At 44.2% G+C, this 18,283-nt stretch overlaps 1 protein-coding gene across 1 annotated transcript in view; it reads right to left on the minus strand.

The window, feature by feature from the left end:
* The window catches only part of EPHA1 (EPH receptor A1), a 33,865-nt gene extending 16,241 nt beyond the window's left edge, over positions 1–17,624 (minus strand). Inside the window, exons 1-4 of the mRNA XM_005429966.2 lie at positions 17,558–17,624; positions 14,422–14,489; positions 2,510–2,785; positions 466–856 (exon numbers count right to left, since the gene is read on the minus strand). Of these exons, the coding sequence (XP_005430023.1) occupies positions 466–856; positions 2,510–2,785; positions 14,422–14,489; positions 17,558–17,624 (802 nt within the window). The remainder of the gene's footprint in view (positions 1–465; positions 857–2,509; positions 2,786–14,421; positions 14,490–17,557) is intronic.
* Positions 17,625–18,283: the final 659 nt, after the last annotated feature.

Consider the following 18,283-nt stretch of genomic DNA (forward strand, 5'->3'; position numbering starts at 1 on the left):
CCCAGTCCAAGAAGAACGAGGGACGGAGGAGAGACCTGTCCCCTCTGCCTCTCAGCTTTCTAGTCACGGGACTAATACCCTGCTCTGTGTGTCTGACCCATCTGCCCTGAGAGAACAAGGCTGCTGTTCAAGGGTTGAGAACCAGTTGTTGAGTGAGTCAGTGTCAATCACATAGTTACAGCTCGCAGAAACTAGCTCCAGACCTGAGAGGTCCTGGATGAAGCCCAAGAGGGAGTGGAGAGGTGTGTGCAGGTCTTACACCTGACACATGAGGATAAAAATCACAACTGAGAAAGAGAAGCTAAGGAGAAGGAAAGGAGAAGGAAAGATGTAAGATACAGAGGGTAGGCAAGAGAGAGGTAGACCACACTAACTCTCCTGATCCCACTTTCTGCTTACAGATACTCTGATCTCTAGCTCTCTGGAACCTCTCCCATGGCCTACAGCTAGTGTCTGCATACTCACCTACGCAGCTCCCATCGACTTCCTCAAAGCCCACAGCACAAAGGCATTGGCCCACTGGTACCAGCCACTCCCCGTCAGTGCTGCAGTGCATCCTGGGGGGAGAGCCCACTTCTTCAGCTGCGTCCTCCACGCAGACCCCAGGCACTTCTGTCAGCCCCTCTGACCCTGCCAGCGTCTCTGGGAAGCGGGCCAGGCCCCGCACCGCTTCTGGGCAAGTCTTGTAATACACTCGGACAGACACCATGGCTACACAAGCCCCAGAGTTCTGGAAAGCCAGGTAGAAGCCCCGGCGAGAGAGCTTCCCAATGGGGCACACTTCTGTGTTCAGCTGCATGGCCCCTGACTCGATGTCTCTGCTTGTGAAACTCCGATCTGCTGCCACAGTGTTGAGCTACGTGAAAAAGAGAAAGACAACAGTTTTACCATCTGAACAGGCCACAGCAGCTGAGATACCCATTCCTCTCAGGCCTTTTTTATACTAAGGCCTTTTAGGGGCTGTCTAGTCAACTACTTCTAATGCCACTGCACTGCATGCTTTCTTTGTACTTGGAAGATGTGTTAAAAATGGGGTGGGCATATTTTCCTGCCTCTGTACTTTCCATCCATCATCTCCTTCAGCTGCTTTGTAGTCATTCACTGGTCTTCTACAGTACCCTGTCTTCTGAGTCTCTGATTTCAGAGGCCTTCAGGAACTGCCCCTTTCCTGTCATAATTTTCTTTGTTGCAAGTTGCATGCAGTAAGTCCACGACACCACTCAAGAGCTGTGCTTTGAAACCAACCAGGGAATTACAGCCACTTGTTTTTAGGCTGTAGTTGCTGCAGTTCAGATAATCTACTGTAAGGTGCTCCTTGTGCAGCACTCAACATATTTCAGCACTGTAGGTACTTGAGTGAAAAATGCTCCCATGCTTTTGCATTCCCACTGCCTCTGCAAGCAAAGGGTAAGAGTGAATGAGTGAGTGAGGATATTTTCCATGCTTGAGCAAATGGGAAAGGCCTCTGTGACACCCTGTGACATGGAAGAGCTGGACTGCAGGTGGGGTGGCCTTTCTTCTTGGTGGGAGAGCCTGATAACTGATCCTCTCCTCCGCAGGCCCCTTCCCATTGTACGACACCACCCACTCCTTGTAGTTGGATTGGAGATGAAAGGCTCTGTAGAGCAGCTGCATTTGGCAGGGATCATAAGGCATGTTTAGGAGTTGTGGAGGTATTGCACCAATTCATGTTGTAAGCTGCAGGGGAGGTGGAGGAGCACTAGGGAGGGAGGGGAATCAGTTACCAGAGTTCTCCTCTGCCTGTGGTGGCCTTTACTACTCTTTGTTTCCATCACATCCCATTTAAACTGCAAAGGAAAAGGCAGTCAAATAATTCAGGTCTGTGGCTTCTATTAGAACAGAATTGGCTTAGAGAATTTCCTCTGGGAAAAAAGCAGAGGTTCTCTATTCTGCAATTCTAGTGTTTCCATGGCAAGAGAGCGCAAGATTGAGGAAAACAGCAGGTAAAATACAGCAGTGCTAAATACCTTCACACCAGGGAGAACCTCACTGTAGCAAGCCATCACCTCCAGTGATGAAACAAGACCCTATACCTCATGGCAATCAGAGTAAATAAGCAGGACCACTGAGACCTGAACTGGATTCTGTTCTCTGCTTGGTCTAATCTTGTTTTATTCCCTAAAGCAAGCAAAATTCCTTTGGTCTCTGCTTCACTATTTCTAAAAATTGATGTAACCATCCAGCCCTGTCACAACCCTTTAGAGTCCTTACCTACATGGTGTCTGGTTAAATAAGAGGTTATGCAGAACACAGGTCTGATCTCATTTGAAACCTCCTATGCCTCCTGTGGCAAAGACTGCTCTGAGCATCACAGAGGGCACCGGGGGTAAAGTTTACTCTAAGGACAACACTTACTATCCATGCCCTTCCCCACATGCTGGTTCTCCTGGCCTGTCCCAGCCAGCAAGACACACCTAGCTTAAGCTGAAAGATATGACAAGTTTAAGCTGAAAGATATGACTCAGTCTTCACCCCCAGCAATACAGACCTTGGTGAACAGTGGGCGGCGAAACTGGATCCCAACATCTTGTTCAGACTCCATGTAATAGAGATTGAAGGTCTCTTTGCAGGTCACCACTTCACCTTTGAAGCTCTTGCAGTCCCTCACAGTAAACTTTAGCTCCACATAAACGCGTGAGGCTGCCTCACCCCGATAAATCCAGTTGGTGCGAAGCCAGTGATCGGTGTCACCCTCGGAAAGCACACTGCAGTCCTGGTACATGTAGATTGGGGTACCATTTATCATCTGCTGCACTTCACTCCACTGCTCCCAGGGCAGAAGAAAACACATACTGTTAGACAGGTGTGGGAAATGAGTTTCACTTCAAATATGACAAAATCTTGCCTAAAAATCAGTTCTTACACTGGGTTCGGGGCTCAAAGCCTCACCAGCTAAAAAGTCTCTTGCACTCTGCAAGAGCTGCATCTGGTCTAGAGCCCCTTGGCTGCCTAAACTCTGTACATAGGGAACAAAGAGGATCCTGCAATTAGGATCTGACTTACACAGACCTTTTTACATCCCATTCATCCTACCTTGGTTCCAATTTACTTCTTTCATGCACTGCGTATCTTGGAGATTGAGAAAAAGACCCACTACTCCCATGTATTTGCCACTTCTCTCTGCCACAGTTTACATGCAGGGTGTACAGTAGGACCTACCAGACCAGGACTATTGTCTGCCCCTGGAAATAACGCACAGCATTTGGGAGTAAGAGAAAAGGTGGCCTGGCATAATGGGAAGGTAAATTACAGAAAGACTGTTCTAGAGCAAGCACTCATTAACTTGGAGTTCACGCTTCTTTAAGTGGGATATTTTGCAAAACCTAATTTAACTATTAAAACTCAGTTGATTTTCCTGACTTCATATTGCATTAAGGTTCTGCATCTTCCCCAGGCAAATAATGGCGAGAGGAGGACACGGGCCTAGCTGGTTATATGACCTTACGAATACTATTTGCATTAATCTAATAAAGTTTGATACTGATTTTAACATTTGCTTTTGTCAGATTTTAGGTGGCTCTAGTTTTTCTTTCCTTACCACAGGTCAGATACAAAATGCAAAGAACATTCTCTTTTGAGTAATTCACATATGAGAACTGAAAATTTGGAAAGCAATGTCTTGTCCACAGGGAAAATAACTTACATCCTTTTTCCTCCAATGCTAAGACTGCCTTTCTCATTATACCTTAAATGTTTAATCAAATTAAATTGAAACAAGTGCCCACATAAGTACTGGCACAAGTTTAAGCATCTTGGTTTTAAATCACACCCCAGGTTAAGATGCAATTTAAACAAGGCCTCAGTCTCTGTGTTACTCCAGACTTGTCAAATCTCATGGGCTGAGCATGAGATTCACACATTTCTTCAGCACCGCCACCTCCTGTGCTCACAGCACAACAGCTTTTCTCCCCACAGACCAGGTCACTCTGCTAGTGGAATGCAAGAGATGGACCCACAGAGTGCCAAAGAAGCTCTGCTTTTATAAAATGACTTAGAGTATACCTCCTACACAGTCCCACTCTGAAAAGTACTGGAGAGCCTTCTCCAAACTAGCAAGTCCTGCTGATAGCACAAGCTCCTATCTGCATGATTTCAGCCTTTTACCTAAGTGCATACTAGCAGTCTCCTCCCAAGAAGTTCTGGGGATGGTATCTATGTGTCCCTTCTTGTTCCCTTTTTTCTCCACATAATTAATCCCCAGTGTTACCCCACCCTCTTAATCTGATCCAGCTGGCATAGACCCGCAGCACACAGGATTTACACTTATTTCACTCACTGAAGGTCAAAGGATTTATGATAGCAAAATAAAGAAAGAGATTAATGGATCAATCACAATTGATCAAGCAGAAGGGACAATCACTTAATGACCTCTTGCAGTCTTTAACTGAAAACCTTCCAGAAAATGTTACAGAACTGAATTTACAATGCATCCTGAAATAGACTGAAGTAGAAGAAAAGAAGTTAGGAAGAAGAATAAGAGCAAACTGGCTTTCATACATTGCCAAAGTTAGGACTGGCTTTTAGAAGCATTTTTCAATGTGCGTCTGCCTGGGAAAAGCATAATTGCATTTGGAGGCTGAGAGTTAGACTACTTTCCATTAGCAGTTTATCCCAAGGCAGTACCACAGACAAGTGTCACCAGAAAGTGGTTTTTGCATGTCTCACTGAAAGACATGAGCTGTTGTGGTGCCCGTCAAGAAAATACATTTTCAAAACTTAAATGATACAGGACCAAAGTTTCACTTTCAGTGGTGGCAACTATAGCAGCAGCAACAAAAAAAATTTCCTTTAAACTATACTGCTGGAAAAAAATCCAACTGCTAACTCCTGTATTTCTTAGCTCATCTCAGCCCAGCTTCTTCCAGACACAGTTCTTCAGGGCAAAGATGCTTGGCACTGACAATTGCACGGTTTCATATGCAGTGTGGTGCAAAGAAATAACAAGGGAGTCAGACATGTTTTTTCTAGACTCTACTGCTGATGGGTAAAGGAAGTAAAATGAGGATATTATTTATGCTAACAATACAGAACTATTGTTAAATATGCTTCTGACTTCTTTTCATTATTCAGTGAAGCTTTTAAATTCAAAGTAGGAGAGGAAAACTGTTACATACAACATTTAATGAAAGGGTGATGAGACCAGAAGTTGCCAGGCAACTGTCTCCCATCCTCAAAGAATCTGCTGCAAAATCAAAATGTATGCCTCTGACTTTTAATGTAATGTTCTTAATAAACATGTGTGGTAAAGTCTGGCTCAATCAATATTAATTACTTGCCTCTGCAGTTTGTCTGCCAATGACATTGAATCAACCTCCTTTGATAATATAACTTTTTACCGACTTCATTCCAGACACTGTTGCCTTACTCCAGTTGGCCATAGAATAGGTAACATTATTCTAGAAGTGGAGAACAGTGTTAGTCAGACTTCCTTATTTTAGCAGTGAGTGAATTTGTGGTTTTTTGATGTGAGAGAAAACTTTCTCATGAGATTCAGAATCATAGAAAGATTTAGGCTGGAAAGGACCCTTGAAAATCATCTAGTCCAATTCCCTGCTCCAAGCAAGCTAAAGAGTTCTTGATGCCTTTGCATGTTATTCTTTAAAATGTCTTTTAAACTCTCTTATTTTCTAAGTTAGAGTGTAAACTGTCCTTAAACTAGTCTTCAAATTCTTAAAATCTTTTAGAATTCTTTAAAAGTCACTAAGAAAACAAATGCCAGTGCATTCAGGAGAGTGCCATAGGTTAGTAGCTTGCCTTCCTGAAAAGTCTAAGTACGTAGCCATTGAATTTGAGAACAAACGGGTTTCCTGTGCTTCTCAGAAACTCATATACTAACACAGGCACCTAGTTCCAGAGGTTTGTTCTTGAAAATCTTGGTGTGGTGGTGAAATACAGAGCAAAATTATTCCAGCACAGCAATTAGAGTCAAGTGAAAAACAACCTCAAACCAAAGGTACTGTGTCAATAACCTCAAAACACTGCAAGTTCAGAAAAAAGGAAAAAAGGGAAGCAACTTTTCTCATATTTGTTTGATTCCATATAAAGAAAGCTGTCTTTATAAAGGCCGTTCAGAATGACTTCCATGACAACCTGGAAGGGCACCAATAGATATTTGTAGTAAACAGTATTGGTTTGGTCTGCCATGTGAGTAAAAATCCAAAGATAAGATAAGGTATGTGCCTTTTAATATCTGCCTTTATTGACTCTGAAATATTTTACAGTTTGAAGCTCTGGAGCCTACGGAATACTTACTCTGCTTTTTCTGTATCATAAGCCTTCTCTAGATTAGGTTTGTGTCAAGGATCCTATCTAGGACAAGATGTGATTCCTTCATCCATCTGTGGGCTACTCTTCCTAGGATTTACGATCAGGTATAAGAGACAGTTTGCACACCTTGGAGCCATTGTCTCAGGCTTTGCCGGCATCAATGAAGTGGGGTTTTTTTGTTTTAGCCTTTTTTAATAGGAAAAAAAAGGAAGGAAACAAGCTTTTAATGTTGACAAATACAAATTTCATCCCTGCTAATGGAGAGGTAGGCTACCAGTGACAGAAGCAGCAGACTGTGACAGTATTGCAAATTGTGGGCTGAGACTGGGGTTGTAAGAGCTTGTGACTCGCAGTAAGAATACTGTCTCCATCTCCAGCTTGCCAGGGACTTGCCCTGAGTCCTTTCAAAAAAGAGCCTGCCTGCCTGCCTACTGTGACCTCTATCTCATTTGCTTTCACATTACCTCAGCACAGTGACTTCCAATCTGTGGTCTGCAGCCCCCCAAGGAAAGGCACTATGATACTTTTAAGAGACTTACAGAAGCAAAAGCTAGGCAAGCCTAGCCAGTAGGCTTGAAGTTTCTAAACTAAGATGCATGTCTCCCCCGGAAAAGTTAATAAGAATTCCTACTGGAAAAGTCTAAGAGTTCATATGCTGAAATCGAATGACTTGTTTAACTTTGGGTTAGAAAATTTCACTAAGACAAAAAGACCAGCAAAGTTAATAAAGCCAGCTACAGTGTATCTGTGCATAGTAAGTGTGTCTCAATCCCGTTTAATTTTCAACAGAATCGAGAGGCCATTAAATCTCTTCCTGAAGAAAAATTGCAAGGCCCCAAAACAGCAACCTTTTGCAGTAACAATGCATCACTGGTGTGCCAAGCCTGAAACCACCTAGGAAAACATGTGCCACTGAACAGTTTTTACCCCCTTTCCCTGGCTGCAGTATTGCCTATGGAGTGTCTTGACTTTTGTATAGTATAGCATTTGCATGCTACCATGACCAAAAAAGCCTTCCTGGAACAGATTCAGCATTGAAGGTAATTACAGCTGTGCTACAATCATAGTGTAGTTTCCTCAGAGGAAAGCAGGTGACAAGAGAGGCACCTTGCTGGCACCTGTTTTAATACAGTGAAGAGCTTCTCTTCAGTTGAAATACATCTGACAAAAATTTGTCAGGAGGCAAGCCGGACCAACCAACCAAAAATAACATCACCACAGTGGTGTATTCTAGAATTGAAGCTTCTATGACCCTTTACTGAAAGTTTCTCAATACTCTTTGAAGTTCTTTTGCTGGTATGGAAGACAATTTAGATGACGATGATGAAAGAAGCGTGGTGACATCTAGACACTTCGTGAGTCCTGTAACTTTAAATCTGAGAACAGCCAAGACTGCTCTTATTTCTTTGATCATTTGGCTACGGTCAGGCAATTTTAATTTCATCACATCATCATGGAGCCTTTGACACAACTGAACACAGAGAGATGTTTGCTTATCTACAGTATCTTTATGGGTGGGATGATATATTTTTCCCCACAATGATCCATTGGTTATTTTCTGGGAGGAGTAACTCTATTATGTAATTACTCGTTCTTTAGGGCACTAGCACATAGGTCTCCATCCCACCCATGTCCTTTCAATTTAACTGGTACTCATGCTCTTAAGGGAAGATAAGGTGTTCATGTGGGAGACCGAGCGCCAGTGCATCGATTACAGAACCTGTTTATCAAACCCAGGTTCTGCTGTCTGCTCATTCTCTGAACTGCTTGACCACATTAAGGTCTTGCATGAAAACAATTCTGGTCATAACAGATGGTGCTAGATGAGTGATAATGATACTCTAGTCCAATATTTCACCTAGCTGGTTTGGAACACTTGTTTTACTACCACTCATTAACAGTACCAATAACTACAAAAAGGACAGGAGTGAAAAATCAGATTGTGCATCTTAAGAGTTCAGAATTCATGGCTAAAGCCACATTACCAATAAAGCAAATGTTAGCTCTCATGTTATTTTTGCATTATATTGCATAGGATCCATTGTAAATGGAAGAGAGTTTTTTTTTTCATTTTTTCAAGGTAAAGGGCTTTATATTGTGAGCTGTGGTTTTGTATGGTGTGTCAAGTGTACTTCTAGTGTTTATAGAGAAGCTGGAAATTAGTCTGATGGTGATGGGCAATACTTGCTCTGTTTGTCTAAGTTCCTTTAAAGATGGATCAGGTGGAATCCCACACATGGATAAGGTAATTATGCCTTGATGATGATGATGATCAAACCTGCCTGGAGAAAAGAAGCTGCAGGAGATGGCAGCCTGAAAGTCATGTGAGGATCTGGCAATACTCAGGTCAAACAAAGAGAAGCCAGAAACTAGGCCTTGGGAACAACAGAAATAGCCTTTTGAGAAATAAATCATGGGAATATTTTTCTGCTGATCTGCCTCTGAGATAGTGAGAGTCACAGTTCAAAGCATAGGTTCATCCTTCAAGGACACAACAGGCAACAAAAGATGTAAAGCCTTTTCTTTCTAATTGCTTGCCTGCAAACTCATCAGTATTTTAGTTGGTATTATAATAGAAGTTGTTTTGTTTGGGTTTTCTGTTTGTTTGGTTGGTTGGGTTTTAATATTATTATTATTTAAAATAGCCTGTTAGTCTTCTTGGAGGACCATGCAATAGGCAGGTTAATCTCCAAGCTCCAGCTGACTTGTGCTTCTTTTGTGTTGACACGAGGAAGTTCAGTGAACCTTGTCCACTCATTCAACAGCTATAAAAGAGTGAAGCAGCTTTCTGAAGCTGCCAGGCAACAGGGCTGTCACCACCCCAGTGCCCGAGCAGCTGTGGTGATGAATGTCATGGCTGTACAGCATCTTCAGCTCACCATGTTCTTTTCTGCCCTTCAGGTCACAACACTGAGTGCACTGGCCAAGACTGTTACTTGGGTCTCTGTCAGTGACTCCTTCCTAGGCTGCCTAGTTGGTGGCTCAACTGGCCTTCCCTACAGCTATTAATTTACACTTCACTCGTTCTCATCTCACTGGTTTGTATTCCCTCTTCTCACACTTCTGAGTAAAGCATATCTAGATATGCATAACAATTATTTTCCTCCTCTCCCAAATTGACACAAAATAATTAATCTTCATTTAACAGGATATCATCAACAAGTACCTCTCCACCAGTCCACAGATCAACAGCAGCAGGTCATATCAGGATACAATCCTGAAGTCAGAGCTGTTCCCATTTCCAGGTAGTTGTTGACTTTACTAAGCATATTTCCCTTATTCCTAAACAGATCCTGTTCACTCAGGGGAGCTAATCCCCTGTGCCTGATACTTAACTGAGAGCAGTGAGGTGTACGCTGCTACTCTACTCCAGCTTCAGAGGTGATGGCACTCCTCTGAGTTAGCTCCTAAAGGACATGCTTGAACAACAGTTCTGGGAAGACGTGCACAGAACAGCTTTTCTGATGGCTGTTTTTCACACCACCTTTGGATGCTACAAAAAGCTGACTGGCTGAGACTCTTCCAAGTAAGACTATCTGAGTAAGAGATCATCAAGTCTGACTAAGTGATCATTGAGTCTGACTCAGTGAACTGCCCAGGTTTAACGAGATAGGAGTGCTGTGCTGGAATTGCTTGCAGGTTGAAGGCTGTGTGCCCCATAGCACCATTTCCTTCGTGACCAGGACTATCTGTCTGACCAAGAAGTGGTGGAACAGAAAACAGCCATCAGCTGATACTGAAATCTGGGACCGCTGAGTCTGGTGGAACACAACCTCACCTTGCTAGAACCTGAAGGCATGCGAATGTTATGGTGTGGTCAGTGATATAGAAGTTGCTGACAGGTCACAGGTGCTTGATTTAGTCTTTTACCTAAAAATTTATCAGTGTAGAATTTGAACTATGCCTGGACTTCAATAGGACAACAACAGCAAAAAAAAAAAAACCAGAACTGATTTTGTGGCTTAATCAAATTGTATTCACATAGCTTTGGCAGTTGCTGTGGTCATAATTAAACTTTCCATGGAACATGAGGTGCAGAACTCAGAACTGTTGTTCCTGAACAAGAATCACATAATTTCCAAAGTTTTCAAGTGGTTTTGGAGCCCCAATAGTTGTAGTTAGTGGCTATTCATTGATAGCCTTTTGGATACTAATGCCAGTTAGGCAACTGGCCTTCCTGTCCTTAGTGTTGTTTGAAAGTAGACTTTGGGAAAGCTGAGCAGATCAAGTGCTGTGCACACTGGGAAACTGGTAGAAAGCTTGAAACTGATAGCAATGCTTTGAAGTATGTGTGGAAGCAAGCAAGAGTATGGAATAGGCAGGAAAATAATTATGTCCTCCTCCTCACTGTGAATAAAAGAATGAGAACAATAGCAGCCTGGAAAGGAGACTAAGAAAGTCATTGGGAAGCTTTAATAATGCTATGATCCAAGCAGGAATATAAGTTGGGAAAAATAGGCTCCACAAAGCAGCTACCAGCTGAGAACTGAGCCTGGCCAAACTTTTAATATGCAATAAATATGGCACAATTTGGCAGCAGTGGAGTTCATGTGATTCCTGAAATAACATACATCCAAGTTAAAAATGAAGTCACCATGAAAAAGGACCCTTTTACAAGCAAAGACTGGTGAAAGCACATCTCCCAAGAAAATATAGTAGCTAAAAAAAATGAAGTGTGTTTAATTTATAATTCATTCAACAATCATATTGAGAAGCCCAGTGTGCAGCATTCTCCAGCACAAATAGCTTGGAACTTAAGTAGTCACACATACTCATGGGAGTGTGACTGGATTATACAAATACTATTCACATACACAAAAATTGGAAATTGTGGGTAAAAGGAAAATTTCAAGATAGGCCCACAAGATGGGAGAGAGATAATCACAGCATTAAAGACAAATATTGGATCGCTCAATGTGTTGTATTGTAGGTGTATATAAACTGATACAGAACATCTATAGGAATAGATATTGCATAAAATCATGAAAAAAAAATCAAAACATAAAGTCATGAGGACCTTTTGTGCCTCGGCTAAAAAATTCAAGCTCAGGATTCTACTGAACAAACAATTCTAAATTATCACACTAATGCAAAGACTTAGGTGGGAAAGGACCTTTGGTTCTCTACTCCAATCCCCTGCTCAGAACAAAGCTGACTTCAAAGCCAGGCTGGGGTGGCTTAGGACCTTGTCTATTAAAAGCAAAATGCAAGAGGAAAGCATAATTCCTTATCACAACCTGTTCACAGCTGATGCTATTATCTTTGAAAGTAAATTAGTGATTAATACCTTTTTATAATGTCATTTTGCAAACTGCCAAGAAGCAATGCCACTATGCCTGATAAGTGAATTTGTTCATGATTGGATTTGAGAGGTCCTTTTTGAAGTTTCAGTGGTATCTGAAACCAGTTCAGGTAGCTAGGCTGTTTGTGCAGCATGAGGAGTCTTAAAGAAATGTGAGAGCAAGCAAATTCTGTACTCCTGCCACCTTCAAAGTGGCCATCATTGGCTCTCCAATGTATGTTAAAAGGTGGAAATCTACCACTAGTACTGTACCACACCTCTCTATGCCCACCTGGTGTTGCTGTGGCAGAACTTCAAAGCCAAAAAAGAATTATCAAGGAATATGTTAGAGGAGGAGGGTGGTGGGTGGTAAGGTAGATAAAAGGGGGTTGTAGGAACTACAGTGTGCCTCTTTAAAAGCCTAGTTTCTAATAGTAGCCTAAAGTGAATGAAACCCTTTCTAAATAGCTACTACAAAGCAAGCTAGCACAAACCTTCTAGCAAACAAAACTCTACAGACACTTTACTTAAAGTAGAGACTTTCACTCAAAGACTACTCTTAAGCTTAGGCAAGATGCTGGCTAATGTGGTGCAGAAGTTCTGAAGTACAGAAGGACAGCCCAAAACTGAGTGGTGTTCTCAGGCTGAGCCCACGTGTTAATGGGAGCATTGTCTGCCCTGGATACAGCCACGGTCTGACCATGAAACAACCACACCTGGCAAGCCACTTCATCCTCTGTCATTGGCTGCAAGTGAGGAGAAAACAAAGGTGTAGTTCTGCCTCCACAGACTTAGCCAGCCTCTTCTGGGCTATGCCTCGGAGGCCTTGTCCATATAAAGCATGAAAATTCCCCACAGCAAATTTCTCCTCTGTGCGATAAGTATATTGACACAAATCCAGCTCACTGATGGGAGATCTCCGGCATCTGAGGTTAGCTACAAGTAGCAGTGTTACATGAAGTACACCCTTCAGCTCTGCGTGCAACACAGCTCAGACGTTTCCAGCCTGTTACTAATCAACCTAGTCAGATTATTCAGTACTAATCTTGGCTCTTTTTTGTCAAAAAATGTTCTGAATTCATTTCCGTTCTTTTTTGAACATGCTTAATTCTTCATCTTGAAGGAATGGTTTCAGAAACACCTGTTCAAAGTTCTCACTACAAGAGAATCAGCCATTGTTCCCTTTTTCCTTGTGGCAATTTGTCAGACTTCCACCTAACAGTTATTGGGAAATTATGTAATTAGACAAATCTCCTCAAAAGACTTGCTCATGAGAAGTCAATGGATCTATTCTTCATCCTCTGTTGTTTTATCGGTCATCCATATCCTGATCTGTTTGTTTTGGTTTCTCTCAGGCCATGTTCCCTTTAATTTTCAATTCTCAGTTACAATTACATTGTGAATATACATATTTTAAAAAGCAAATGTAGCACAAGCAGAAGGATTTGCCAACTCCTTACACTGCTCTGAACTTCCTGTGCAACACTCAGATGTTCTGTAATAAAGGTTTTATTTTCTATCAGATTTTGGTTTCAGAACACAATTTTCAGTTGTTTTGTTCAATCTGTTCAAGAAGCAAACTTCATCCTGAACATGCCTGGAGCCTAGAGCTGGGGTAAAATTACCACACAGAGAGTTGATGAGACAACAAAGGGAACAATGGGCAAAACATGATCTACATGTATGTCTCACTAGGGCACCTGTTTTAGGCAGGGTATAATAATACTACTAATAATAACCAAAACAGCTTTACTAATGAAACAAATGCAGTTATGCCAGTACAGGAGAACCTCACTGTCTGCCTCTACTTCACCCAGCAATGCTGCCGGGAAGGAGGAGCAGGCTGGGGTGGATTTAAACCAGCCACAGCACATTACAGAGGAAAGTTACGGAAATGAGTTGGGAACAGGCTCTGCCCAGGTCTGCTTTAGAGCAGGAAGGGTGAAGACTCTCCATTGGAAAGCTTGGGACTTGCTACAAACACAAGAGCATGGATGAGGACCTGAAACTGAGTATTAACATACGTGCTCACTACCACAGCATAGTCCCTAAATTCCCTTTTCTTTGTGCCATCCTTCCACCACTCCCACTGGTGCTGCTACATAGGAAACACCTTCACTGATGTAGGTTGTGACACCAGAGGGACTGCCCAACTATGCTTCATACAACATAGCTGTACTTGCACAAAAATAGCTGAGAGTTCAGCTCTCTTTTGGGGTCCATTGTTGCAGTGGCTTCAGGAGTACGTTTTGAAGCACTTCCATCAACTCAATTTTACAGTCACAAAACAAAGGGAAATTCCTCTCTCATTGCCAGCTGTGTGGACCGAACACCACAGCTTGGTGTAAAGTCCGAGAATCTTGCAGCCCACCCACACAGGCAGATTGCTGCCCCATGAGTTAACAGTGATTTCTTCAGTCAGCTGCTGAATTAAAAAACCTATAATGTTTTTCTAATTTCGTGAGAGACTGAAACAGAAATACTTTTGTTCTACCTATTTTCCTGAGGAAAAAGAAAGACATGAGATTTATGTGCAGCATGACAGAATGAAAAACTGGGGGATGATCTGATTTTTTCATTTTTCTCCATTGTTTTATTACTTCAAGGAACCAGTATATTTCAAGGATATGTTTACTCATACTGGAAGTCAATAGGCATCAGTCCTTAAAAAGCTGGCTAGGGATGAGCCTGCACAGGTGAAGGGAGAGAGACGTATAAAGCCTAAAATGTCCAGGAGGGGGTGGAGCCTCAGAAGCTCAGTTTCCAGAGGTAGGGTGAAATTTCAACATGGATTATATTTTTCCATCATTTAGTACTGCCAGTGCTCCCCTTCCTTGAATGTGGGTACTCACCCCTACTTCCGGAGGGTCGGGAAGCCAGCCCAGTTCACCCTGTGCAGTGCTTGTGTCAAGTAGATCCACTGGAAACCAGAAGAGAGGGAAAAGATACATCGGTGACCCAACTCACATAGCCCACGGAATGGTTTCATCCTTGTTTTGTCAAAGAAGGTAAAGCCTGCATTTCCTCTCTCAAGCCCCCTCCCCCATCCTTTGAAATCTTTCACGTTCAAAAAGCATGACTAGGGGAGGGAAGGAAACACACGAGACAGGGCAGTTAGTCAGGAGTTAAAAGTTCCTACTAATATATGAGGCCCCCTCCTATACACATCCAAAAAACTCAACCCTGACAAATTTTATCACTTCCTAAAACTGTCCCAAAAAGGAAGAAGGAGGCTGAAGCCTATTCAAATGGGTACCCCGCATTAGCAGCTGAACACATATCTTTCCTTGAAATAGGAAGGCAGCAAACTAAACGGCTGAAGAGGAAGGCAATCAAATAAATTACCAAGACAAAAGATCAATCAGTGTCGCCTGGAGGGACTATTCAGTACTTGAAACACAGTGGGAAAGTACAGAGGCAGTGTGAATTTGTAGAAGGGACTTTCCATTGTCACGGTATCCAAAAGCCCGGAGATGCATCACTTGTGCAAATTGATGAGCCCCCTACTTCTAACTCAGACTGCCCACCAGCTGACGATGGCCTAGAAATCGTTTAACCCTCTCCCAGCCTTCCGACTTTTTTGGCCGGGACATCAAGAGAGAGTAATGGCTCCGGCCACAGCACGGCACCTCCTGCGGAATTGCACGGCTGCTTTAAGCCTCGCTCCTGGAGTCGTGTGACAAAGGAGAAAATCATTGGTATGTTCATTTTTAGCCCTCAAAGGAATTTGAAAACGCGATCACAGTTTGGCCTAAAGTCTTGTTCTGAAGACACGTTAAAAAATGTGTCACTTTGTAGGCAAACATTGAGAAAGCAGAGGAGTTGGCATAAGACACGCTGTGGGATGTGCAGCTTCGTGCCTGCCTTTGGGTCTGCCGGTGCTGCCAGAACACACTACTGGTTTCTGTGCACCTATCGAAGTCCCAGCTTGGGAACATAGGAAACAGGGAAAATTCTTTGGATTCCCTTTTAGATTCCTGTGGGTGTATTCAGAGGGGTCGTTTTGAACACCTCAGAAAAGATTCTGGGGGTGAAAGGTAGGAGTGGGGAGATTTTTAAATGGCATTTAAATAACCAGGTTTCCTCCCCCTCATCTGACTGTTTTACAAATACTCCCTGCCAACTATAAGTAATAGTGTAAAGTGCAGATCAGCAAGAGTCCCGTGGAATGAGGAAGCAGGCTGTGGGCCCAGAATGAGAGATAAGAGGGATTGCTCTGCTGTTCTCACCCCTGAAACACCCTTTCAGGATTGGGAGAAGGGAAAAGCAGGAATCCAGGTTTTGCAAGTTCCAAGTGCTCACAGTATGGTCATATGGCAAAACCTTCCTAGCCACAGACTCCCTGTCCAGACAAGGCTCCTCATTCACTTCCCCTGAACTCTCAATCTCTTTATTTGAGATAATATTCTTTTGTGGTTAGCTCCAAAAGCTCAGAGGGTGAGGTAGCCTGTCTTGCCAGAACCATCACCCAGATAACATCTATGCCATCCCATCCTCTTCAGGAGAGAAGCAGCAGCGTGGAGTGGGCTGCATGGCAGGCCCTAGCAGAGCAAGAGGAAAGGAACTTGGAAGCGGCCAGGACAGGAACCTGGCGGAGCCCTTGTGCCATGCACTGCACTGCCAGCGATCGCAGCTCCTTCAGCTGCTGAGGGACAAAGCCCATTGCCAAGAAGTACTTCTCAAAGTGAATCCCACAACAGGGATTCTCCACGGAAAGGATGATTGAGTCAGTAAGACTACAGAAGCAGAGGAATAAAGTCCTCAGGGACTACTAACCCTCTGGTCCACAGCTTTGCTGCTAGGAGTCTCACGTGGCTGTCCAGCCACGGGGGAGGAGGTGTCCCCAAAAAGAAGAAAGGCTTCAGATAAGAGAGGACGCCTGGAAAATGAGCTGTTTCCCTGACAGACAAGTTAAGGAAGAGTGGATCACAGACACAGCCCAAATGAGATGGCTGAGATAGGGGAGAAGCGGGCAGACAGGTCCCTGACTGTTACTGCCAGCTACTGGTCACACGCTTCCGGCACCCGGTGTTGCTTCTCACCCAGGCTGGCCTTCTCCACTACGTCTGCCAACTGCATCCATCATGTAGCTGGATCCTTAGTGAAAACGTGCTTGTCAAGGACCCTTTAAAAGATCACTGAGCGCTCGCAGAATCAGAGCTGAGCCCGTGGCTGAACTGCCAGTTATGACAAAGTCCCATCAATCCAGAGCCTTGAGAAGTGAAGGAGGACTGTCCTTGGGATGGAAAAGCCCCAACACCTCTTGCTGAACAAAACAGAAGCTCCTAGCAGGAATTGACTGCAGGAGGAGGTAGGAAACAGAGCCAAGATTTACACTTCCCTCACCTCTCTAGTAAAAGTTACCATTTACCCACGTTTCATAACCACTGTGCAACTACCAAGATGGAAGGAGAAAAAAAATCACTACATCTAATAAAAAGGAAGTAAGTGGTACAGGGAAGGGAAACATGGAAGCCTAAAGAGGTGGAAGAGGAAATTTTAAAGCCCAGCTCCATCTTCCAGCAGTAGGGTAGATAAAATACTCTGATAAAATGACTGTCCGCTTGCTCATAAGGGTTAACTCCTAGGAGGGCTTCCTGAGGAAACTGCGGGGGTGTTGCCAGAGGAGGGGAGAAACTTTCTGAGTTTGTGTTTAAACTTGTTATCTGCAAGGCCCTTGTTTGAGGGGAACAGGGGCAGAATTCTCTTGGCTCACTGGATATGCCGAGGCATTCGTGTTTCGTGAAGGAGGGCGAGCGCATACCTGGGCTCGTTCACTGAGCCACCGAGATTCGGATGGCATCTGCCAGGCCGTGGTCCCCGCACTGCCGGCTGCCCTTCCCTGACCCCCCAGTCCCTCGGAGGTGTCCCTGGAGCCCCAGACGCGTGGGCCAGGTCCCGTTCCCTGCCCCTCAGCGAGGTCGCTGTCGCTGCGCGCCCCAGCCCAGCCCTCCAGGCAGAGGGACCGGCGGCGGGTCCCACGCTTACCTTCTTTGCCGTGCGCCTCGGGAGGAAGGAGAGCCCAGAGGAGAAGGAGCCCGAGGGAGAGCTCCATGCCGCCGCTGCAGGTGCTCAGCCCCAGGCTGGCCGGAGAGGGGGCCCGGCTCGCAGCCCCCGCCCGGTCCGGCCTCCGTGGAAGCCTTACTGCCTTTACCTGTTCTAAGGGGCTGGTCACAGTCTTCCCATCTGGCAGGCAAATAAACCCACCTTAAAGGCAGCCACCTCTTTCCTGGGAGCCTCCCTCCACCTTTGCTCCACTCCCGTAAGAGGCTCCCGATTGCCACCTCCTGGGCGGCCCTCGCCATCCTTCCCGGTTCCGCCGGCCCCGGCAATGGCTTTAAATTGAAATTTTAGGAAGAAATTCTTCAGGATGGTGTAATACTGGAACAGGTTGGCCAGGGAGGTTGTTGCTATTCCATCCCTGGAAGTGTTCAAGGCCGGGTTGGACGGGACCCTGGAGCAATCTGGTCTAGTGGAAGGTCTAGTTCCAACCCCCATGGCAGGGCAGTTGGAAATAGATGATCTTCCAGGTCTCTTCCAAGCCAAGCCATTCTGTGATTCTGTGATCTGTGATAATGAGGCTAAAACCACTGAGCCATCCTCACTGAATATGTTTAGGAAATCCATCTGTACACAGGGACAGCAGCCTGTTTCATTCCCAAGTATGTCACAGAGTGACAGTGATACCACTTTGTCTGGCAGAATTACTGTTTT

Source organism: Geospiza fortis, unplaced genomic scaffold (genome assembly GCF_000277835.1).
Source record: "Geospiza fortis unplaced genomic scaffold, GeoFor_1.0 scaffold1047, whole genome shotgun sequence".
NCBI classification, from domain to species: Eukaryota; Metazoa; Chordata; class Aves; order Passeriformes; family Thraupidae; genus Geospiza; species Geospiza fortis.